The 26,120-nt window shown below is 34.5% G+C and overlaps 2 protein-coding genes and 3 non-coding genes across 5 annotated transcripts; 4 read left to right on the plus strand and 1 right to left on the minus strand.

Moving 5' to 3' along the window:
* The first annotated feature begins 4,471 nt into the window (after positions 1-4,471).
* On the plus strand, positions 4,472-4,552 carry TRNAL-AAG. The gene has a single exon. It is a non-coding gene; the product is annotated as a tRNA-Leu (tRNA).
* A 2,791-nt stretch (positions 4,553-7,343) lies between these two features.
* On the plus strand, positions 7,344-10,916 carry LOC107841732 (gamma-tubulin complex component 3). The gene is made up of 2 exons (XM_016685572.2): positions 7,344-10,042; positions 10,141-10,916. Exons 1-2 carry the CDS (start codon positions 7,422-7,424, stop codon positions 10,424-10,426), a joined length of 2,907 nt encoding a protein of 968 aa, XP_016541058.2. The 5' UTR covers positions 7,344-7,421; the 3' UTR covers positions 10,427-10,916.
* Positions 10,917-11,176: 260 nt separating this feature from the next.
* On the plus strand, positions 11,177-11,257 carry TRNAL-AAG. The gene has a single exon. It is a non-coding gene; the product is annotated as a tRNA-Leu (tRNA).
* Positions 11,258-17,258: 6,001 nt separating this feature from the next.
* Positions 17,259-17,341, plus strand: TRNAL-UAA. The gene has a single exon. It is a non-coding gene; the product is annotated as a tRNA-Leu (tRNA).
* Positions 17,342-19,708: 2,367 nt separating this feature from the next.
* LOC107843197 (enolase) lies at positions 19,709-24,715 on the minus strand. Its single transcript, XM_016687417.2, has 17 exons — positions 24,552-24,715; positions 23,250-23,313; positions 22,825-22,889; positions 22,680-22,727; positions 22,470-22,556; positions 22,295-22,375; positions 21,883-21,984; positions 21,726-21,806; positions 21,459-21,533; positions 21,310-21,372; positions 21,134-21,211; positions 20,794-20,988; positions 20,601-20,651; positions 20,425-20,513; positions 20,265-20,316; positions 20,125-20,181; positions 19,709-20,033 (listed from the first exon to the last, which is right to left on the minus strand). Exons 1-17 carry the CDS (start codon positions 24,615-24,617, stop codon positions 19,953-19,955), a joined length of 1,335 nt encoding a protein of 444 aa, XP_016542903.1. The 5' UTR covers positions 24,618-24,715; the 3' UTR covers positions 19,709-19,952.
* Positions 24,716-26,120: the final 1,405 nt, after the last annotated feature.

Genomic DNA, 26,120 nt, shown 5'->3' on the forward strand with positions numbered 1-26,120 from the left:
TATTTGCTTTACATATTTATTATTTGATATACTTTCTTGAGTCAAAAATTTATCGAAAATATTCTCTCTATCTCACGTGATAGAGGTAAGACCGCATATAATACTCCACACTTCTGGTTATTGTTATACTCACGAATGAGTAGTATTATTAGATTAATTTTTAATGTTTTTTTTTTAAATTTTATATAATGATAATATTTTAATATTGCCACCTACCAAAGAAATACAATCTCTCACCACTCATGCCTTATCAAGTGATATGTACATTTATTTCCCTTCTATATTAAAAAAAAAATAAAAAAATATGAAACACTAAATTATAATCTTAGAAGAAAAAAAAAAGTAATAGAATATTTCTAAGTGGCTTTAGTCAAAATGCAGTACAATTTCAAAGGATCATAATAATGTGTCATTAGAAGCTTCTTATTTAGCTTTGAAAATCCAAGAAAAAGAAAAATTTAGTCTTTCTAAAATTATTTAAATTTTTTGTCCATAAATATTTGAAAATTCACAGCCTCCCTACTTCATGTTATTATTTTTAAATATTTGAAAATTCATGACAAATCTAGGTGATACAAATATTATACTCGTAGATTATAAACATAGTAGTTCATGGTAAAAGGTAAAATCAAAATTTGAAATTTGTGTGGATTCTATATTCTAAGATAATAAAATCAAGTCTTAGTAATTGCGTTATAAATTTGATTTTACATGCATTTAATGAATTTTTTAATACAAATTCAGAGTTTCAATTGAAATTATTTAATTCAACTAAATTAAAATTTGAAGTAACTGGTAAGGTCGTTGTAATATGACTAGGAGCAGAGGCAGAGCCAAGATTATCAACTCAGGGGTTCAATATTTGAAAAAAACCTAGCCGAAGGGGTTCAACATGTACGATAAATACATAAAAAATAATTTTAATCATATATAAATAATATATTTTTTCGTCCAAGGGGTTCGAATGAATCCCCTGCCAAAGGGCTAGCTTCACCCCTGACTAAGAGGTCACGGGGTACCAAACTGTGGAAACAATCCCTTACAAAAATATATAGCGAAGTTGCATATAATAGCGAAAGCTTTAACACATCGAACTATTTTATTTTTATTTTTTAACACATCATAATCTTTTGTCCTAATCACTAACAATATGATTCTTAACACGTCATAATCTTTTATCATGAATCACAATTTAAAATATTGGATTTTTTTTTTTTAAATTTCTAAAATTAATTGTACTCAATTTTGCACCATGAAAAATTATCAATTAATATTCCATTCTCTCAAAATGCCTATATATAGACAATACAAGAGTGATCCTTAATGTTATAGCCACAACTAGGAAAGAATATAGAAGAGGGCAAGGGTAATTGAAGTATTTGAAAATGATGTTACATAAAATAAAATATTTTCTTTATAAAAAAAATTAATTATAAGATCTTTTCATAGTGTTGTTGTCTGATTTATTTGACCATATAATTAATATGTGAAACACATTGTGAGTGACATGTGTATTGTAATGTCCCACACATTCATGAAATTAATTGAAGAAATTAAATTACTTGCATGCCATGGGAAGAAATTGTTTATGAATTTATGATTATTATATAAATATATATCAAGCTGATAAACTTGAGAAAATTTGTGGTTTTAATTACTAGGATAGTTCGATTCACAAAATGTTTTGTGTTAAATGTTCAAAAGTGTGATAATCTGAACTAAAAGTTTAAATTTAGAAATAATATATTTTTATTTACTTAATATATTATATTCTTAATAGTCTCTCTTACGTTCGGACTTGATTCGTGATTCTTTTTTGGGGGAAATTAAGCTAGTGATTCTTTTTCTTCACAATAGTCGATACCAAAACTCGAACTTAGGACCTCGCATCTTCTGATACGATATTGAAAAATTACTATCTCGCCTAAAGACTCGAGGTTCTATTAGAAACAACTTCTCTACCTTGTGGTAGAATATGCAACTATGCGTACATACTATCGTCCTAAAACCTAAAAGTGTGATAATCTAAATTGAGAGGTTAATTTTAGAGATAACATATTTTTATTTACTTGATTGTATTCCATATAGTGTTCCTCACATTCGAACTTGATTCGTGATTCTTTTTTCGAGGCAATTAAGTAAGTGGTTCTTTTTCTTCACAATAGTCGATACCCAAACTCGAACTTGGGACCTCTGCATCTTCTGATACGATATTGAAGAATAACTATCTCACCTAAAGACTCGAGAGTCTATTAGAAACAATCTCTCTATCTTGTGGTGTAGAATATGCCTAGGATTACCCTGAAATATGTTATTGTTGATGAAAAATACTTGACCAAAGTAAAACACACACATATTTAATATTTATGTCGAATCAATAAATATATTCCACTTATTTTTTTTTAGATTCTTCATTATTTATTATCCTTGAAAATTTCCTTGAAAGACCAATGATGCAATATTTTCTAACAATGAGATCATATATATGTCACACAAGCTCAAGATTATTTTGTTATATTTCAAAAAAGTTTGTAAAGTTCAACATATTTTATTTTTTGTAATGAATTTCATTTTGTTTTCTAGTTATACTTCTCATGTTGACTACATCATTGCATATAGGACTAGGACTTTGATCATAATTCAAATATCCAGATGGTAAACATGCAAAAATATCTTGAATTGTTTATACAGATAATATATATAAATTATAATTATTTCTTTTTTATTGGTCTGATAGAAAAAATAGTGCTAATTAGCCTAACTGATAGTTGAGCTTTATAGAAAATTATAAAATGATGATGAACCCAAAATGGAGATTTGGTTTTATTCATGATTTCCATATTTAGTGGAGTGGTCAATAATGGTATAAATATAATTAGGATGTAATCCAAGATTTTTTTATTTTTTTTTATGTATTACTAGTGCTACAAAGACGGAAGTCTTGGAGTAACTGGTAGAGTTGCTGCCATGTGATTAGTTCAAGCCTTGAAACCAGCCTCGAGCATAAATGCAAGGTAAGACTGCGCACAGTATACGCTTGTAGTGGGGCCCTTTCCGTAACCCTACGCATAGTTAGGAGCTTTAGAGCACCGAACTATCCTTTTTTTTATTAGTTCAACACAAGTTGAAGAAAGCCTTGTAACGACGGTAAAATTATATTTACATGGCATATAGGTCACGAGTTCGAATATCTGTCAATAATACTTATGCCATGATGAGCTGCCGACATCATATTTCCTTAGAGTCAAGTTCGACTCTTTTCAGATTTCTACATGAACGCGGGATGCTCAGTATATCAATTTGTCTTTTACTTATATTTCATAAATTGGAGAAGTTCATACCATAAAAAAAATGGAAAAAAAAAAAAATCCTCCTACCCGCTTTGCCGCTTTGATGAATGACATATAGATCACAAGTTTGAGTGGTGAAATCATTCACTAATATTTATGTCAGGATAAGTTGTCGATATTATATCTTGTTAGAGCATGATTATGACTCTTTTCAGAATCCTATATGAATACGAAATGCTTTAGTAAATCAAATTGTATTTTATTTTATATTACATAAATTGGAGAAGTTCACACCACAAAAAGAATTTAAAAAATTCCTCCTACTCACTTTGATGAAATGTCATTTTTCTTATTTTTGGTGTTTTTGGATAAGCTTAAAATAGTCCTTCCACCTGTTAGTAAATCTATTCATTGTTGATGCTGAAATTTAAATAGTAATTCTTTTGACTTGTGATACTTCACCTAAAAAGGAATTAAATACAATTATCGTTAATCTATCACTAAATAGTTCGAAATTAATATATATTTTTTCGAGTCATTGTGATTGTAATTTGAATTGACGGATGAACCGTAATAATTCGAGCCTTTTTCTAACATAATAACATATCCATTACATTTCCATTTTCTATATAGTGGGGGTTTGAGGAGGGTAAAGTGTGTGTAGTCTATACCACTATCTCTGAAGAAGTACAAAGCCTGTTTTCGATAGACCCCTGACTTAGGACAAAAAAGACATTAAACAAAGCCGTAATAAACACAAAATAAGATGAAATAACAGAAATAAGACACCCACAGAGTAGTACTATACACCATCTAATCGAAATCACCCACCTCATATCAAACCCTCCGAACAAGAAACTCCAAACTACGTGTGCAACCCTACAACTACTAGCATGGCTACACCAAAGCAAGAGCCTCTTTCCTAACTAAAACATTAAAAAAATTACCAACAAAAGTTGTGGCAGAGTAGTAATTAAGTATCTTTATTCTTAATCAGAAGTTTCGAGTTCTAGGTCTCGTATGACTTAACCATTTGTTCGATAATGCTTTACCCCTCAATATGAACTTTTCAGAGAGAATCGGTATTTAGTCAAGGATCAATGAGGGCATCAGACATTGGACAGGAAACTAAATTTCAGTTTAAAATACTAGTAAATTATATTAGGACAATTTGTTAATATGTTGAGATGGCCGAGTTGGTCTAAGGCGCCAGATTAAGGTTCTGGTCCGAAAGGGCGTGGGTTCAAATCCCACTCTCAACAATATGTTTTGTTATCCTTTTTTGGGCCAGCCCAATATACAAAGTAGATAGGCTTTTTACCTTACTTGAACCAGCCCAATCTGCAAATTGATGGGCTTAAACTTTGGGCCCAAAGCATTCTATCATGTAGCCCATTACTACTTGAGTGGAAGCCCATTGGCCAACTTGCTCTCAATGTCAACTATTAAACCATTTTGCACTCAAATTTTACAATCTACAAATTTCTGTAGTTTAACATATTTTGAGTGTGTTTGAATTTTTTTATTAAAAGATGTTTGTTTGTTATGGGCAATCAACCTTAAATGGACAACCAATCTGTAAAAATTTGGTATACATAGGTATATGTATAATTACTTCAAGAATTTACTTAGTGTAACACTTGTTTTACAAAGTGTTGCACTTCTACCATCAATTGTGGAGCAAATTTAATTAAATTTGCACTTCTACCATCAATTGTGGAGCAAATTTAATGAAATTCTAGATAAGTTTATATTGTTTCATCCTTGTTATGAACACATATCTTTGATTAGATTATGATATTATTTGCTAGATCAAAGTGAAAAAAAGAAAATCTATATTGAATTTAATAAGCAATATAGATAGAATTTAAAATCTATATATATTTGAAATGCTAAGTTTTTCCTTATAATCGACTTTTGATTTATAATATTTATTTCCTATGACTCTTTCTCAAAACTCCATGACTTGGGTTTTGTCCTTTGTACTATTGGGAGAACAAATGCATCAATCTGAAGACTTAAGGGGAAGACAAAGTAGGAGTATGCTATCTGATAAGATTGAAAAATGGATGCAACATCGAATCTTGTTAAAACAACAACAACAAAAAATCTAGTGTATTCCTACAAAGTGGGGTCTGGGGAGGGTAAGATGTACGCAGATCATACCGCTACCTCCGAAGAAGTAAAGAGGTTGTTTCCGATAGACCCCGGCAACATCGAATCTTGTTAGAATACTTGAAATAGAATCTTAGCTCAAATTTAGAATTGAGTTTCGAAAACTTAAAAACATACAACAACAACAATAGATCGCATGGAATTTTAGTATATGCATTGACCTAGTATATCACTTGCGCAAGTAGAGATTTCTCGATTGCGGAATGTATTGAAACCTTGGGTGTTATGCCAATAGCAGCATCGAACAACTAAATAATTTTTTTTCGAGTATATAGGTTAAATGTAGATATTTATGGTTATATACATTTTGTTGCACACCCTTTACAAGCTAGAGAAGCATAGTCCAGTGATCAAGAGTGTGAATTTTCTTTGTTTTTTTAAACAATTCTTTGCCCAAGGAAAAATATGAACACTTTTAACCAAAAGTCTGGCTCCGCCACTGACTAAATTGGCGTAGAAGAACTACTGCACCACGAGAAATCCTTCTTTATATAAGTTTTCGAATGAGGTTTTTGAACGAAACTTCGATAAGCGAGAGGTGCAAGTAGGTGTGAGGCGATCTCGTACTAAAACGAAACGACAGTGCTACTGCAGGTACGCGCGAAGAAATGATCAGAAGAGTCACAACGTTGTATTTGCTACAGAAATGGTCATTTGAATCGTAATGCATAACTACTTAGCAAGGGATTGATTATCGCAAATACTAATAGGTAGTAGGAGTAGAACGCAAAAAAAAGGAAAAATAACATAATATACACCCTAACTTGCCATATTTACACAAATCTTCACCCTTACAAAGTATTTATAAAAAATTCAACTAATTATGTATCTTTATTGGATGTATCGGGAGCTAATTACGTATCTTAATAGACCCAAAATAAAAAAAAATCAAAAACTAATTATTTATCTTTACAAAGCAAAAAAATGTATCTTCATTGGATGTATCGAAAGCTAAATATGTATCTCGACAGACTCAAAATTGAATTTTTCATTAATTATGCAAAATATCAAAATTTTCTGTAACCAAGTTTCAAACTGTCAAAATTTAAGAGATGTTTTTATGTCAGCAACAAAAGCTCAAGCTTATGGAATTATTGATCTTGTAGCGGTTCAATGAAAATAACATGGATTTCGCGCAAATCTGTGAGATGCAGCAGAACCATGGCAATTAGGATCTCAAAACGCAATAACACCTATAATGCAAGGAATAACAGACTCACATCACAATGTCTTTTTCTTCGTTATTTCGATTTTGGTTTTCGTATCATGGATCTTGGGTTGCGCTTTATGGCATTTCCACTATAACAGAGATTGAGCTTTAAGGGAAGGGATTTAATTTGTACCGCCCGAAGGTCATACAGATCGAAATCCAGAGCGATAAAAACGAAAGGGTTGGTTTGGCCACAGCTACTTCTCCCCCCCCCCCCCCCCCCCCCCCCCCTAAAAAAAATTAATTAACTTTGACAATTCAAACTACTCCAACGGCCCACCTCTGGCCGATCCACAGCCCGACTGGGAGCTTCAGATCGATTTTCGACCCAAAACACGCCCCGATCCTTGGCGCATCCAGAAAATCATGGGCTATAACATACTAATTTGGCCTGAAAACGTTCCGTTCACGTCGTTTCGCTTGTTTGACCACTCAAATGGTCCCGCCCACACCAACAACCCACACTAGGCCGGCTCCCAGCCTCCCTGACACGTCACCGTCGATTTTTGGCCCGCAGCATACCCGGACCCCCTGAAAAAATTTTCTGTAACTAAGTTTCAAACTGTCGAAATTTATGTTGTTTACCAAAAATAAAATAAAATAAAATAAAATAAATTAATAAATCTCATTTCCCCGCCCATATTAAATCAAAATTAAATTAAACAAAATATACCAAATACAGTTCCTTTTACCCCCCAAACTCCTACTACACTTCACTTCCACCCATCTCCGCCGCAACAACCACCATGAACGACGGCGACGACCACCGCACTTTAGATCTCGTCAAAGAACTCGTCCACCGCTTAACCACCCCCCCACCCACCCACCTTACCCCCACCCATCCCACCCCTACCCCCCACTACCCCCAATCCCTCCATTACGCAATTCGCATTCTCTCTAGCCGAATGACCCCTTCAATTTCCCCTAACGAAGCCGCAATGGTCGAATCAATCAAACGTAACTTAGCTACACAAGGTAAATCCTCCGATGCCTTAACTTTCGCCGATTTATACACGAAATTTTCATCGAAAATCGGGCCGGGTAGTGTAAAAAACAAATGGGCAGTACTTTATTTGCTTAAAACTGTCTCCGAAGATCGGATAAACCAAAAAAATATGCCTAGTAATGCTCCAGCTAACGCGTTTTTAAGCTCGTTGTCCCGTGGTGGTTTGCCCGAATTAGGGCTTAGAAATGATAGTAATTTAGAGGGTTATAAGGATAATTGTAAGGATTTGAGGGGCTCGGTTGGTAATTTGGGGAAAATGGAGAAGGGTTATAGTGATAATAGTAACGATTTTAGGGGGTTGGTTGGTACATTGGGGAAAATGGAGAAGGGTTATACTGATAATAGCAAGGATTTGAGAGGGTTGATGGGTAAATTGGGGAAAAGGGAGAAGGGATGTAGTGATGGTAATGTGAGTGATGATTTTCGGAGTTCGAGTAATTTGAAGGATTATAGGGGGAAGGGTTATAGTGATGGTAATGTGAGTGATGATTTGAGGAATTTGAGCTGTGGAGGCGATGTTTCTAGGGTTTTGAAGGGGAAGGGTGAAGTAGGGAAAGGATGGAGTGGAGGGGTTTTGATGGTTTCTAAAGATTCAGAGAATTTGAGGTATATGGCGTATAAGGAGTTTGTGGACTTGTGGAAAGAAGAGAATGAGGTATCAGAGGATGTTTTAGTGAGGGATGTGTTGTATTCTTGTCAAGGGATTGATGGGAAGTATGTGAAGTATGATAAGAATGAGGATGGTTATGTGTTGCCTGATTGGATGAAAGTTCCGAGGGCTACGAGGAATGTTGTTAGGAAGCTTTGTGAGCTTGGTTGGTTGTTTAGGAAAGTTAAAGGGTATATATCGGAGAGTATGAATCAGTTTCCTGCTCAAGATGTAGGAACGGTTGGACAAGCGTTTTGTGCTGCATTGCAGGATGAGCTATCGGAGTATTATAAGTTGTTGGCGGTGCTTGAAGGGCAGGCGATGAATCCAATACCGTTGGGTTCAGAGGGTGAATGTTCAGGGAATTATATGTCTTTCAGAAGACTGTCGGTTTGGTTTGCTGAGCCGATTGTGAAGATGAGGTTGATGGCGGTTTTAGTTGATAACTGTAAGAGCTTGAAGGGTGGAGCAATGGCTGGTGCAATTCACATGCATGCTCAACATGGTGATCCACTAGTTAATGATTTCATGAAAAGGTTATTGCGTCGGGTGTGTTCCCCTCTTTTTGAGATGGTGAGGAGATGGGTGCTTGAAGGAGAGCTTGAAGATATATTTTCTGAGTTTTTCATTGTGAGTCAACCTGTAAAAGACGAGTCCCTTTGGAGAGAAGGTTATCGGCTTCATGCTGCCATGCTTCCTGCTTTTATTTCTCAGTCTCTTGCCAAACAGATTTTGAGGACCGGTAAATCAATCAACTTTCTCAGAGTCTGTTGTGATGATCGTGGTTGGGCTGATGCTGCAACAGAAGCAGCAGCAGCTGTTGGAACTACAACCACGAGAGGAAGTCTTGGGTATGGCGAAACTGATGCACTTGAATCTTTGGTTACAGAAGCAGCAAAAAGAATCGATAAGCATTTACTTGAACTTATGCACAAAAGATACAAGTTCAAAGAACATTGTCTTGCCATTAAGCGCTACTTGCTTCTTGGTCAAGGAGATTTTGTGCAATATCTAATGGATATTGTTGGTCCTGAGCTATCTGAGCCGGCTAATACTATCAGCTCATTTAAGCTGGCAACCTTGTTAGAGAGTGCCATCACATCATCTAATGCACAGTATGATGATTGTGATATACGCGCTAGATTAAGGGTTAAGATGATGCCACATAAAACTGGAGATAGAGGGTGGGATGTCTTTTCGTTGGAATATGATGCAGGTGTTCCTTTGAATACAGTTTTCACAGAGTCCGTAATGACAAGATATATAAGAGTCTTCAATTTTTTGTGGAAGCTCAGAAGGGTAGAACACGCGCTAACGGGTACCTGGAAGACAATGAAACCAAATTGTATCACTTCCCATTTCTTCTCCAAGTTGCCACAAGCTGTTAAGTTGCAGTTGATTTTGACATCACGAAAGTGTCAAGTTCTTTGGGATGAAATGAATCACTTTGTTTCTAATTTGCAGTACTACATCATGTTTGAAGTTTTGGAGGTCTCGTGGTCTAATCTTGTGAAAGAAATGGAATTATCTAAAGACCTTGACGATCTTCTTGCAGCACATGAAAACTATTTGTCGTCAATTTTAGAGAAATCGTTGCTTGGAGAACGTTCTCAGGAGCTTAACAAGACACTCTTTGTTTTATTTGACCTGATATTGCGCTTCCGAAGTCTGGCGGATCGACTATATGAAGGCATTAATGAGCTGCAATCAAGGTATTGATCATTTCCCTCCATCTCTATAACAAATTTGGATTTTTAGCTTCTAGTTTTCTTAATGGTTCTAACTGCTTGTATTTCCTCGTAAATTACAGGACTGCAGAAGTCAAATCACGGGGAAAATCAAATGATAAATCTTCAGAACCAGGGTCGTGGCTTGGTGAAGGCAGAAAGGCTTTAACTCAACGTGCTGGAGAATTCTTCAAAAATATGGGAAATGATATAGACGTGATTGGAAAGGATTATACAACCATCTTTGAAGGGTTCATTTCTAAGTTGCCCGTGCAGCAGCACATTGATTTGAAGTTTCTCATGTTTAGGCTCAACTTCACCGAGTTCTATAGTCAGCTACAGCCAATTACTAGAGGGAAGCTTTTCTAGTGTCGTGTCTATTACACTTACTGATTTGCAGTTTCAAATGCTCGGGGCTCTTTCATCACGCACATGCAGTTATATATATGAAGGTCTAGGGGACCTGCATCTATTGAAGATGTTTCATCACCTTGCACACGATGACAGACCGCTTGTTGGCCACCGTAGCCCAGGTCTTAGCAGTTTGGATGTCATTGTTTGGCTTTAAGCAATTGTCTGTCTTCTCACATCAAATCCTCTCCAATGTCAGTTTATTCATTCATCGACACTTCTCTTCCTCTCCGGAAGAGCTTCCAGGACGGTACTGGTTGGTGCTTTCTTGATATAGGCGATGGGTATATTGATGTTACTAACCATCATGCTACATTATAGTTCTGTTTGGGGTTCTATTTGTTTGTTTATTTTTCTTCTTTTTTGCTGCCCTATCAAGCAGCTCGTGGCGTGTATATCTGTAAAATATAGTGTCTGTTCTTCAATTGGTAAATTTTGATTTACTGAATGATGACTAACCAATCAGCTTTTTCTTTTCAATTGATTGTACTGTTTTAGTGATTAGATGATAATGTGTTTGCTTCATTTGCCATTGCTTTTGTTGAAATGGACAATTTGAATTGATGAAACAATTAAAATACCAACAAGTTCTGTGTTACACACACACACACACATATATATGTATACATATGTACACACACATACAGACATATGTGTACTTATGTACTTGTGTGTATATATATGATTTGGCCATTTGGATTGCAACAAGTTGAGATGGCCGAGTTGGTCTAAGGCGCCAGATTAAGGTTCTGGTCCGAAAGGGCGTGGGTTCAAATCCCACTCTCAACATATGTATTTTTTTCCTATCCTCCATATAATAATATAGTAATTCCAGGATGCTTCATACACCGAGTGAGATTATTTTATCCATCTTTCATATGAGATAGTAATTCCACCCTTTTTATACAAATAATGAAATAAAATAGTCCTCGTACCAAACATGGTATATAATTAATCCCAAACTTTATCTCAGATTATTTGCCGTATTCAATGTACCAAACGACTCATAAGGGGATAGGCTCAGTTTTTGGGCCTACAGATTGGACGGCCCATTTTGAGATGTAAGGCCTAAGGCCAAAATAAGCCCATTGACCACTTAATCCAAATAGTTAAAGAACGTTTCGGTGCACTTATGTTATGTGCGGAGTTCGGAGAAAGGCGCGGAAATACACGAATCTATTATACGCAGTTTTATCCTGAAATTTTTGTAAGACATTGTTTTCATGGTTTTAGTCCATGACTTCTTAGGAAGGTCTGGAGGACGCGAATTACGGCAGAGGAGTAGGGCCAGTTTGGGTCGCTAGTGTAGGGAATTACTTGGTGGGGGTTGTATTCTTGTTATGATTCCGTGTTCCGTGTTCCATGTTTTATTACGAATCTGTGTGCTTTCCTCTGCTTTCCTCTGTTTTATATTACTTATGGGTGCCGTATTTATGTTATGTAATCTGCTTCTGTGCTTTACTATGTGTTTGTGTGGTATCTCGTGCCTTGAGCCGGGGGTCTATCGGAAACAGCCTTTCTACTTCATCAGAGGTAGAGGTATGGACTGCGTACATCTTACCCCCCAGACCCCATTAGGTGGGAATACACTGGGTTTGTTGTTGTTGTAGTCCATGACTTCTTATCACATAAAATCAATTTTACCAACCACGCCAAGTTAGGCAATAAGAAGTGTGTGTTGCTTTTTATAAGACATTTTCTTTAGTTTGTTCACATTCCGAAATAATAATGATAACAAAATATGTAAAATATATTCAATATATTCCGAAAAACAATATTTAATAACCATCCAAACAAGCTTTGTTACAAGTAATAATTTGGACAAATACTAAAAAAATTGAAGAAATTATTTTCTATTTTTTTTTTCTTATGTCATATTTATTACATCTTCTATTTTTTCCCCACATTGGGTGAAGTTGAATTTTGCTAAATTGAAGAACGTATTCAAATTTATAGACTGTGCAGTTGTTTATAGAAAATTCCAAGTTCTTCATGTCTTGAATCTCGCTGAATTGAAGAACGTATTCAAATTTATAGATTGTGCAGTTGTTTATAGAAAATTCCAAGTTCTTCATGTCTTGAATCTCAATATCTTCTTGAAAATCATCGATAAATCTCTTGAAAAAAGTAGAAGATAAATAAATTTTTGGAACCTCGTATTTCAACTTCTTTTCACCTAAGTATACAACAAAAAGTGCATTCTTGCATTCCTTTTGTAATTTCTTGGCACTAAATTTCTTCTTCTTCTTCTTCTTATTTTTATTCATCATCATCTCTTGAACCTTTCTACAAAAACCTAAACCTAAAACTTCCATGAAAACTTTTACAATATAATAAGAATGAGAAATGCTTTTGTGTCTAAAATTTTGGAGAACACACACATATATAATAGTTTGTTTTAAAATTCTAATCATAAACAAAATAGGATTCGTAATCCTGATTAAAGTGGAATTAATTATTAGGAAACCCAACTTTCCATATTGTTTTTGTTGATTAGGGTTTTATCCTTTGGATGGTTTAATTTGTTAATAACTTTTTGGTTAACGTGAGTAACAAGCTTTATTTTGCACAATTAATTTCATTATGGAATCAAGTATTCCAAAAAAAAAGAAAAAAGAACCCTAACCATAATTAAAATAATTATGTCGAATAGGATTTAACTAGGTTATGTACATTGATATTTGATAGTAACATATTTGATTTATATAATTTTGTAAATTAACCATGTTATATTAGATTAGTTTATACGATTATTATCTAGTTACCAGTTAATGCAAATACATCTTGTAAAGAAAAATATCTTTTTTTTTAATAGTAGTAATTTTTTGCGTCCAACATCTCACGTGGAATATTTAATACCATGCAAAAATCTTGATTTGAGTCTCACGATCATGCATGAATCAAAAAATGTAAGCGTGTTTGGCTCGTGAAAAATAAAAATTAGGTTTGCATGTGAAGGGTGTTTAAATAGAAAAAATAATCAAATAAAAACGTATTTTTTCTAATCGTTTATTTAGATGAGAAGCTCACACATTTCCCCATTTTGTGTCACTTATTCCATTTTGTGAAGCACGTACAACCCCACTAGTGCATAAAGGGTAAGGACAGTTCAATATACTAAAGCTTTCGCTATACACGGGTCTAGGGAATAGCAGAATCATACAGATTTATTGTACATAATTTTACCTTATCTTCACGGCTTGAACCCGTGACCTCCAGGTCATACCAATTACTCCAAGACTCCCTTCTACTAGTATCAACTATCAATAAGAAAAATGGGATAGATTCTTTTTGCTACTTAGTTTCCTCCTTATTAATCTATTTTCACATTGATCTTTTTTGTTACTTATTTTTCCTCCAACTTATTACTCTACTTTCACATATTGGAAATATATATTATGGTCTATCCTTTCCAATATTTTATTTGTTTTCATGCTATATAGTGGTGTCACTTTGAGCTTTGGCAATACCACACACACAACTTAACCCAATGACAAAATCAAATTCCATTGAAACATAAGGCTACGTACAGTAGGTTTTTGTGATCGGGTCCTTTTCTGAAACCTGCATGCGCATATCGAAAGTTTTGATGCACCAATCGTCCTTTATTTGTTTTGGTGCTATATAGTAGAGTAAATTTGACCTTTGGCAATACCCCACACACAAATTAAACGAGTGACCAAATTATATTCCCTTAAAACATTTTATTTCCAGTGCATAGTAACAACATGGAGAATCACATTTTCTTATTATTAATTCATCTTTTTCTAATTCAATATTACTCTATTTCTACATCATTTGCTTCCTCAAATGAAACAAATAAAGAAGCTCTACTAGCTTTGGAAAATCTTATTACTAAGTCCTAGTAATTTTTTGGCCAATAATTGGACCAATAATACTTCGTTTTGCTCTTGATTTGGTGTCACTTGCAATCCAAAAAAGGTGAAGGGTTGTGGTAGAGGCGGATCCAGGATCCAAATCTCTGGGTGCCAAGTAAACTTATCGACAGGAGCGGAGTCATCTTCGATGAAGGGTGGTCAGATGTACACCCTTCGTCGGAAAATTATGTGGTGAATAGAGGTTAAATATTAATCATAATGAGTGTATATTTAATTTTGCACACTCTTAACGTAGCTGAGAATAAAATTTAAACATCCTTTGCTGAATTTCTGGCCCTGCCACTGCTTATCGATTAAATTAATTAAATTATTCATTTTTTGATCTATAGGACAATTAATCAATCAATTAATTTTAAAAAATAATAATAATAAAATGACAAAACTTGATCTTTCAATAATATTACTAATATCATAATATAATATTCGTAATTCATTTAAATGGTAGAATGTACGCTTGTTGCCCTGTTTTAGTCAACAATGCTTCACCGAAAATAATTTTAAAAAACAAAACAATGCTTCACAGTAAATAATTTTAAAAAACAAATGCTGCAAATCGGGATCGAACACACAACCTATGGGCAACAAAAGTGTCGGCTTTGGTATTATGGGTGACAGATTTAATATTTGACTATGTTAGTATTAAAAAGGTAAATACTGCAAACTGAGACCGAACACACAACCTATGGGCAACAAAAGTGACGCTTTGCCACTTGTAGTAGATAGTACTATGGTATTATGAGTGGCAGATTTAATATTTGACTATATTAGTATTTATATATACCTATATACATAGAATTTCCGTCGAAGTTTGCGGGTGGCGTGCCACCCCACCACCATAAATAGATCTGCCCTTGGGTTGTGGCCTTGGCTCTTTCTAATTATAAGATGATCTATCCGACTGCATGAAGCGCGATTAAGTTAACTAGCAACAACCTAGGGTTGTGTTAGAGTGGTAAGTACTCTTTCATCCTTAATCAGAAGTCTCGAGTTCGAGTCCTCCTGAGTAAGGAGTTATCTTTATTAGGGAGCGCTTTACTCCTAATGTGCGACTTGTCATTTCGAATTCAAATTAGTCGGACTCCAATATAGCTATCGGACACATGATTTTATAAGACATTTTCCTTAGTTTGTTCACATTCGAAATAATAATTAACAAAATATGTTAAAATATATTCAACATATTTCAAAACAATATGTAATAACCATCCAAACAAGCTTTGTTACAAGTAATAATTTGGACAAGTAATAATGAAATATAATACTAAGAAATTATTTTCTATTTTTTCTCGTGATATAATCATAATTACATCTTCTACCTTTTTTTCTCACACTGGAACAAGAAGTTGCTGCATCTGAGCTCTCACATTGGAACAACAAGTTGCTGCATCTGAGCTGAAGCTGCAGCTAGAGCTGAGGAACAGAGCAAGAAATCACATTAACAGAAACCATGCAAGAGACAATACAATATCTTCTTAAAACGTGTATTTAAATTTATAGACCGTGCAGTTGTTTATAGAAAATCATAAGTTCTTCACGTCTTGAATCTCAATATCTTTTTAAAAGTCATCGATGGATCGCTTGAAAAAAAGTAGAAGACAAATACTTTTTTGTAACCCCGTATTTTCATCTACTATCTTCTTAGCATCAATTAGGAACACCTATAATTTTTGTTAATTAGGGTTTTGGCTGGATGGTTTAATTTTTAAATTTCTTTTTTGTTAAGCGTGAGTAACAAGCTTCATTTTGCACAATTAATTTCACTATGGAACGAAGTATCCCAACAAATAAAAACCCCAACCATAATTAAAATAATCAGTTGACATAGTAACATAATTATTTATAAAAGTAAGGACTAATTCTAGCTAACAAAGATATTAGCAATTTGTATGCATTAAATTAACTTGGATGTTGTTGTAATTTTTTTTCATTAATATGAAATTTTGAATTGTTTAATTTAAAGTTCTAAAAGATTTCTGATAAAAATACTGTAGATAGTTTTTTGTTCTTTTTATTTTTAAATATGAAGTAGCTTGACTTGTGAAAAAAAAAAATCAGTTGTGAAAAAAAAAATCATTTGTCCTCTAACAATTTATTTAGATGAGATGTTCACACATTTATAAAAAAGTAAATATATCTAGTGTTGTGTTCGTATTTTATTTCTTCGAGAAAAAACTTTAGACAAGGTTGTATACTTCTCGAATGAAACGAGTTCCCGTATGATGTGGTCATGTCTCGTTTTATATATTTATTTGTTTATAAGATGATCTGTTCGACCGCATGAAGCGTAGCAAGTTAACTTGCAACCAACAAGAGTTGTGGTGGAGTGGTAAGTACTCCTTCATCCTTAACCAGAGGTCTCGGGCTCTCGGGATTGAGTTCTCCTGAATACGAAGTCCCCTATTATGAGTATGAAGTTGCCTATTATTTATTTATAAGATGATCTATCCGACTGCATGAAGCGCGAAGAAGTTAACTTACCAACAAGGGTTGTGTTGAATTGGTAAATACTCTTTCATCCTTAACCATAGGTCTTGATTTCGAGTCCTGTTGCGTACGGAGTCGCCTATTTATTTATTTATAAGATGATCTATCCAACTGCATGAAGCGCGAGCAAGCTAATTAGCAACCAACAAGAGTTGTGTTGGAGTGGTAAGTACTCTTTCATCCTTAACCATAGGTCTCGAGTTCGATCAAGTCCTCCTAAGCATAGAGTCGCCTTTATTAGAGAACGCTTTATCCCTAATATGCGACTTGCCATTGAATCCAAATTAGTCGAGATCCAATGTGGGTTGAGGACAACTGGTGGAGAACCCAAAGAACAAGTTGAACTAGCAAATATATTTAGAGGTCATATATAAATAACAATTGTGTTGATTGTAATGAACATATAAGCTGGTTTGCCCGAGAGGTTAAGGGGGAAGACTTAAGATCTTCTGCACATAAGTGCGCATGGGTTCGAACCCCATAGCCAGCATTTCTTTTTAAATTACTTTTTTAATTTCCTCTTCAAAGCCAGCAATTCTTTTTAATTATTCTTATTTATTTATTTATTTTTAATTACTTTTTTGATTTCCTCTTCAAACTTTTTAACATTTTAACATGATCATTCATTATTTTATTTTTTTTTCATTTTGACTTATAATTTCGTCCACGTAATGCCGATTAAAGAGAAAATGTAATAATTCCAAAGTCACTAACATAAATTACTTGAATATAGGTAATATTAACAGAACGAAGAACTTAGAAAGCGGATGAGGAAATATATATCTCTAACCCGAAGACCTATTTAACTGATTGATAATTAGGTTTGGATCCCAAATAAAATTCTTCAACATTTTTGCATTTTCATAACTCAAACGCAAAAACTTTTGTATGACAACAGACAAATCTTATCTTATTCATCTCACGATAACTCCTCAATAATTTCGAAAGCAATTGATTGATAGGAATAACATCTTAAAATAGGTCGAAAGAGATGTGATGCTAGCTGCAAATTTGTTTTTTTATTTTACTTATCAGTTGTGGTTGATATATTGATGACAAAACTGTATAGAAAGTTCTACATTATCCCCTCTGTTTAGTTTAATGGTACCATCATATTTGTATAGAAAGGACACAGATGGCGTATGGTTATCCTCTGCAAGGTTATCCTCAGTTCATGTCGATGCAGACACAGATGGTGGTGCGTGGTTATCTGCTGCACGGTGTTAGGCTTTTTGCCCTGATTTTCTTACCAAAATTAAGTTTTACTTTTTCTTGTAAGGAAAATAAAAGTAACCATAAATACTTTTACTTTTCCTGAAAGAAAAATATAAAACTTTTTCATATTTGGCTAACCTCTTTGTTGGAGTAAAGGTTTTGGACATTTATAAATAGAAGACCCCTTCTCATACCATAATACAATAACATCCACAATGTAATCTTTAAAGAGTCTCGTCTATGGGGAGATTTTCTCACAATAGTTTTTTTTTTTTTATATTTCTTTAATATTAGTTTCTTGTGTAGGCCATTTGGTCAAATTATATTCAATAGTATATTTTTTATTTGTCATCTGAATTATCACCGTCTTGATTTGCAACTAATAGGTTCCGCCTAGCGCCCTCTCGATTTCGAACCCTACACACGGTTATTCTCAATTCACGTCGTAAGGTATTGGGTTAAGTGTCATTTCTTGAAATTTCTATGACTGATGGTGCATGGTTATGCTCAGGACGGTTACCCTCGGTTCATGTCGATGTAGACACAGATGGTGCATGGTTATCTGTTGCACGGTTATCTTCAGTTCATGTCGTAAGGTATTGGGTTAAGTGTCATTTCTTGAAATTTCTATGACAGATGGTGCATGGTTATCCTCAGTTCATGTCAATGCAGACACAGATGGTGCATGGTTATCCTCTGCATGGTTATCCTCAGTTCATGTCGATGCAGACACAGATTGTGCATGGTTATCTGTTGCACGGTCATCCTCAGTTCACGTCGTAAGGTATTGGGTTAAGTGTCATTTCTTGAAATTTCTATGACAAATGGTGCATGGTTATCCTCAAGATGGTTATCCTCAGTTCATTTCAATGCAGACACACATGGTGTATAGTTATCCTCTGCATGGTTATCCTCAGTTCATGTCATGGTTATCCTCTACACAGTCATCCTCAGTTCATGTCATAAGGTATTGGGTTAAGTGTCATTTCTTGAAATTTCTATGACAGATGGTGCATGGCTATCCTCAATGCGGTTATCCTCAATACATGTCGATACAAACACAGAATGGTGCATGGTTATCTACTACACGGACTACACGGTTATCCTCCATAAGATATTGGGTTAAGTGTCAGTTCTTGAAATTTCTATGGCACAGATGGTGCATGATTATCATCAGTTCATATCAACGCAAACACAGATGGTGCAGAATTATCCTCAGTTCATGTCAACGCAGACAGATGGTGCATGGTTATCCTCTACACGATTATCCCTCGGTTCACGTCATAAGGTATTGAAGTGTCATTTTTTTAAATTTCTATGTTGCTCGAACTCTTTAAAAATATCAAGTACGTACCCAATCCCAATCCTCCAAAAGTATCACATTTTGGAGGATCCAACACAAGCACGATAATATTTTGAAAGTTTCAACCATCACATTTGTTGAAAGGGTGAGAAAAAAGATCAAATTCCTGCTGTTTTTCTACTCTAATTAAAAGATTCAAGCCCAAAAAAAACAAAGTTCAATCTGACAAGTAGTATTGAGACAATTTAAACACAGGGTAATATGTCCACCTAACAGAACATATCAAAACCATAGTAATATGAAAACCAATAATAAGCATAACAAAGAGAAGACTGAGGATTTGGGAAAACCAAAACCATCAAAATATTTAATACCAAAATACTACAAAATGCATATCAAAATGCTAACAAGCCTTAAAAGAGAACTCTTTTTCTCAGTTCAGAAAGACTAATGAAGCCTCACAAAACAAAAACTGTTTTTTGAGTCTGCTTGTTATTTCACAAAGGTCATACGCTATTTCCTAGATTGATTTATTTGGCAGAACAAGGACTCCACAATCTCAGCATTTAACACAGTTGTTAGTTTAGTAGGGCTCAACGGGCTTGCGGAAGGTTGCTCCTGCATACACAGCCTCTGATCCGAGTTCCTCTTCGATCCTCAAAAGCTGTTGCATAGGATGAACAAAAAATCAGAAGGGTGACATTCTTTCGTCGCAAAGATAGAGTTTACAGTTGTATTTTGGAAGGATAAGTTACCTGGTTGTACTTGGCGAGACGCTCTGACCTGCAAGGAGCTCCAGTCTTGATCTGTCCCTGTAGATTTCCACAAGAACACGCATTAGTTAACAGCTGAAAAGTAACATGAATAGAATCTGTGCGCTTAGTAAGAAAACTACCGTTGACAATCCGACAGCAAGATCAGCAATGAAGGTATCTTCTGTTTCTCCACTGTACCAATTAGTCAAAAAATCATTAGCAAATAATTTCATGGCTACCTGGGATATTAGTTTTTTTTCTTATGCAAAGTGGTATCGAGGAGGATCAGTATATCATTACCTTCGGTGACTGGTCATTACACCCCAACCTGCCTTCTTAGACATCTTCACGGCTTCAATGCTCTCGGTCACACTGCCAATTTGGTTAACCTGACACATCGAGTAAGAAATGATTAACACAGTTCTCAATATCACAGCAGCCAGAATATATGATCTATAAGCTGGATTGGGTGGTACCTTGAGAAGAAGAGCATTGCAAGTCTTCTCTGCAATGGCCTTAGCAACCCTCTGCACACGTTTTGTAATAATACAAGGTAAATATAGTTAACAGCTGAAAAGTAACATCAATAGAATCTGTATACTTTTTCTTTTGAATGGCGACAGGGACTCTTAAGCAAGTGATAAATGCCGTTAAAAGCTCCAACCTTACCTTAGGGTTGGTGACAAGAAGGTCATCACCGACAATCTGTACTTGCTCCCCAATCTCAGTGGTGAGCTTAGCATAGGTCTCCCAGTCATCTTGGTCGAATGGATCTTCAATTGAAACAATAGGGTACTCGGACACAAATGACTTGTACAAATCCTTGAGCTGGTCACCTGATATCTTTTGTGAGCCGTTGTTGTTCTGCAAAGAAAAATAAATATGAGAAAAATTTGAATAATGTATCCATAGTTTGACCACAAGACTGCCTCGGGAAAAAACACGTGAAAATAAGAAAAACAAGCTCTCCGGTTTCAGATTGCCTATATAGTCAATAGTCAGTACTTGCCTCTTCTTTGAAGTTCAGGTCATAAGATTTGTCCTTTCCGTAGAATTCAGATGCAGCAACATCCATTCCAATGACCACCTAAACAGAAAATCATCTCAGCCGCCATATTATCTAACAGCAGCTATGAAACCAAAGAATGGTGGAGTGTGACTCAAAAAAGTAATTGAGATACTCACCTTTCCTGTGTAACCTGCTTTCTCAATGGCCGTCTTGAGCAATTCAAGACCTTCCTTGTTCTCCTGAATTTTCGAAACCATAATCATGTAAGTGCAACACGGTAAACATTTAACAGGATGGCATACATTATCATAAGAATATACTTCACCTGGATATTAGGAGCAAAACCACCCTCATCACCAACATTGGTGGCATCCTGACCATATTTCTTCTTAATCACAGCCTGCAATGACAGTATAATCATTACCGGGGAAAAAGCAAAATAAAGAGAGGGCGGAGAACAATAGGAACAAATTTAAACTAAACTGCGAGCCTAAATGGAACCAAGGAAACAGTCATTCCTCTCATTTCAAAAGCATGTACACTTGCTTGCCAGTGTAAAACAAGTTAAGAGGTAATAGAAGTTGTGCCAAACCTTCAAATGGTGATAGACTTCACAGCCCATCTTCATGGCCTCCTTGAAAGTAGCAGCTCCAACAGGAAGGATCATGAATTCCTGCACGATAACTACTAATGAGAATCTTTCATCAAAACAGCACTCATACACATAAAGGAGCAGACAAATAACAGACCTGCATTGCGAGTTTGTTTCCGGCATGAGATCCACCATTAATCACATTGAAGGCAGGAACCGGCAACACCAACTTCTTGTTACCAGCAAGGTCAGCAATGTGCTGCAAAGAGAAGCGGCAATTAAAATAAGTAAACATGTGGTCACAAATTAATCCAATTGCAAGTAGAACCTAATTTGTCCTAGCAGCTTTGCAAGTAAAGAAGAGAATTAAATGCTTGAGTTTTATATCAAATTTATGACTACCAATTAAACTAAAATTCAAATAATTAATGGTTACTCAATCATGGAGAAGAATAAAGGTTCATGCAGACTCGATCTTGGTGGGCAATGACGCAACCATGTACTAAGGCTTACGAGGTAGATAAATCTTAGTGTGCGCATTAGACTCGAAAGACAATTCTACAGTATACCTTGTAAAGTGGAACGTTCCTGACTGCAGCACCAGCTTTACACACAGCAAGTGACACAGCAAGGATGGCATTTGCACCAAGCTGAAGAAAAGCAAATACAGTTAAATTCATAAGAGGTGAACGTCTCATAATAGAAGAGTTAACTTGATACGTAGCATATGAACAATAATAATACCTTTTGTTTGCACCAACCCCACTCATTTTGAGTTCCATCTAACTGATGGACCATGAAGTTGTCGAGACCAGTTTGGTCGGTTGGATCCTGCAAAATAATTTCAGTATAGGATAATCTATCAAATACAATGGAAAAATAAACAGTAAAATCAGCTTAACTGGGAAATAATCTATTAAGAAAAAACTACATTAACGGGAAAAAACAACAAACCTTGCCCACAAGAGCAGGGCCAATAATTGAGTTGACATTGTTAACAGCCTACAAGAGATGAACACCCTTGAATACTGATTAAGAGTAATTAATCAAACACTGATCAGAATAATCGTCAACTAAAGCTTGGCAGAAAAATGCCAACCTTTGAAACACCCTTTCCAAGGTAGTCGGATCCTCCATCCCTCAATTCAAGGGCTTCATAGATTCCTATTATCAAACAAGTTAAGAGGATGAATAATATCTTTCAATTTAAGGGTAATTAAAAAAAGAAGAAATAGCTGCCCAGAATGCTAGGCAAGATTCACATTTATACCCAAATATATACATACAAAGCTTCTACAACAAGAAAGAGTAGTTTCCACTCTCCAGAAGTCCCACCGAAAGTTCTGACACTAAAAGTTTCTTTTTTTTTAGAATGGTAACATGCTGATACTAAACAGTTACATTTTTCACCAATTACACCGAGTAGCATGATGAACCGGCTACGATACGTATTTTCAACACACTCTCATCAATCTATGTTTAAAAGTCACTATCTACAAGAAAACAAGTCCGGTAGATCTTTACCGGTGGATGCACCACTAGGGACAGCAGCTCTGGCAAATACACCATTTGAGACATGTACATCAACCTGCACATATAAACAACAACCAGGTTAGTACATCTAAAAGACAACCATATCTACTCTACAAACAGAGAGTAGCACCAGTCTGCATCAACAACCAATCCAGCATAACCAGATGCTCTTAAAAAGAACCTCCTTTCAACAATCCAATCATTACCCACAAAAACTACAGCAGTAACAAACAGATGTAACATCAACAGGCAATTCAACATAGCCATTCATCCTAAAATACAACATCCTTTCAAAAAGTAAAATAAAACCGACAAAAACTAAAGTAGCAGCTAACAATGTAGCACCACTTGGTCTGCATCAACTCAAAAATCTACATAGCAGCAACAAACAGATACAACCACACTAGTCTACATAAAAAAACAATCCAACATAACCAGTCAATTCTTAAGAACAACCTCCATTCAAATATCCAAGCTAAACCCACGAAAACAAATATACTAACATATAATTTAATCAATATCAGCACATGGGTAAAAATATATCTCAAGAAAGCACAAATCTTGTAACGATATGACACAACTTATCTGCATCAACAACCAATCTAACATAACCAATCTTAAAACAACCTTCGTTCAAAATTCCAAACAAAACCCACAAAAACCCAAAATACTAACATACAATTTAAGCAATACCACCACATACGTAAACATAAAAAATCTCAAAAAGCATGAATCCTGAAACAGATATAACATAGCTCATCAGCATCAACAACCAACCCAACATAACCAAACAATCCTAAAGCAACCTCCATTCAAAAATCTAAACAAGACCCATAGTAGCAACAAACAATTTAAGCAAAATCAGCTCAAAAAGCATGAATCATGAAACAGATATAACACACTTAACATAACCAAACAATCTTCAAATTACCTCCATTCAAAAATCCATCAATACCCATTATAGCAACAAACAATCTAAGCAAACAAAACACAAGGGTAAACACAAAAAAGGTCACAAACATAAATCTTGAAACAGATATATAATACATGAATCTTGAAACAGATACAACACAACTTAGCTGCATCAACAACCAATCTTACATAAACAAACAACCTCTATTCAAAAATCCAAACAAACCCCATAAAAACTACAGCAGTAACATAAAACTTAAGCAAAACACCACATGTATAAACACAAAAAATCTCAAAAATCACAAATCTTGAAAACAGATCCAAAAAACATGAAAAAAACATCAAGAAAATCAGAAAAAAAAACTAGAGATCTGTACAAACCTCAACAGTGGGATTACCACGACTGTCAAAGATCTGACGAGCTTTAATTGCTGTGATAGTTGCCATTTGGATCTGTTTTTTGTATGAAATAGTAGAAAAGAGTGAAGAGAAAAAGTTGGGTTTTTTTTGGTAAATGGGATGTGAAGTGGTAGCACGTATATGTAGAAAAAGTTGGGTTAATTACAACCGTTGATTTTGTGTTAATGATGTTGATTAGTGTTTTGATGAATTATTTTTTTTAAAAAAAAAAGTAAGAAAATTAAAAAAGGAATAATTGCAATTTTGATCCCCCAATTTATTGATAAAGTTTATTTTTACAATCGTCGAGTTTTTTCTAAATATAGTTTCCGGTGATTATTGCAGGCATAATACATGCACAGAGACTCAAATTTGGCTTCAAGGTCAAAATAACACGTCGACTTTAAGATTGTACATTTAGACACCTCGACTTGGTCTTCATTGACAAATAAACATTCTAACTCGTGTTCACGATGTCTTGTGGAGACCTGATGCTGAGCTAATACATAAATTTTGAAAATAGCTGGATGATTACTTTATAGGTTGAAGTTTTTAACCGATACAATGAATACAAGTTGAAATGTCTAGACGTATATATTCAGAGATGGAGTGATTACTTGTCAATTGAAGCCAAGTTTAAATATCTATGCATTATGCCTACATTATATGCTCTATAAAATCATTATTTTGTTATAACAAAAATTATAAATAATAAAATTGCATAAATAATTGATTGTATTTAACTTTTACTTAATTAAAATGTGTCTTTTGGTCCTTTCATGACTTCATGAAGGAAAATGTTAAATTCAATTAGTAGATATGAAGAATTATATAATTTTAACATAACACGTGATAATTAAGTGATGTATGGTAAAATATATGAATATTGATAAGCAAATGGACTAAAACTGTACTATACAACTAATTAAAGGTTAAATGTGTTTAATTTTGATGCATAAGTACTATAAAAATTATTAATAATTGAGGGATTAAAGCGTTATATCAACTTTTTATTTTAAATTAAGTAAACAAATTATAATTATTCCCAATCTATGTGCTTTAGAAAGTACCCCTCGAGTGTGTCGAAATGTTTACATCTAGATCTAGGGGTGGGTGGGTTCCAATGAAAATAAAGTTGTAATACTAGTAATTTTTGTCTTTTCCAAATATAGAAATAATAATAATAATTTAAACTTTAATAGTTAAATAATTTAGTAGGAGTACTTCCTTTTAATAATTAAGTAAATAACTTGTTATTTAGGAAAGACACAATAGTACAATGTTAGTATTAGTTTTGGAGAATTTGTAGTATATAATTAAAACTTGATTAACAAGCTAGATGTAATAAATACTTGTGTTATTATTTTTTGCGTAAATCTAATAATGTTATGTTGTGGGATCAAAGTTATTAAATAAGAAAATTTTATTTCTTGAGTGACAATGTATCAAAAAAGGGAATATGAAAGTTCAAAATCATGAGAATATTCCTTTAAATTGTGCTACTTGGTGAGTTACTTGCAAAAATGTAAAATGTGTGTCGAGTCAATACGA

Source organism: Capsicum annuum, chromosome 9 (genome assembly GCF_002878395.1).
Source record: "Capsicum annuum cultivar UCD-10X-F1 chromosome 9, UCD10Xv1.1, whole genome shotgun sequence".
Taxonomy (NCBI): Eukaryota; Viridiplantae; Streptophyta; class Magnoliopsida; order Solanales; family Solanaceae; genus Capsicum; species Capsicum annuum.

Coding starts and splice junctions, on each gene's coding strand:
- LOC107841732 (XM_016685572.2), top strand. CDS start 7,422: ATGAACGACGGCGACGACCACCGCACTTTAGATCTCGTCAAAGAACTC. Junction 10,043..10,140: donor ATTAATGAGCTGCAATCAAG/GTATTGATCATT, acceptor CGTAAATTACAG/GACTGCAGAAGTCAAATCAC.
- LOC107843197 (XM_016687417.2), bottom strand. CDS start 24,617: ATGGCAACTATCACAGCAATTAAAGCTCGTCAGATCTTTGACAGTCGT. Junction 22,890..23,249: donor CCCTAGTGGTGCATCCACCG/GTAAAGATCTAC, acceptor GTTTGATAATAG/GAATCTATGAAGCCCTTGAA. Junction 20,182..20,264: donor TTGCTGTCGGATTGTCAACG/GTAGTTTTCTTA, acceptor GGAAATCTACAG/GGACAGATCAAGACTGGAGC.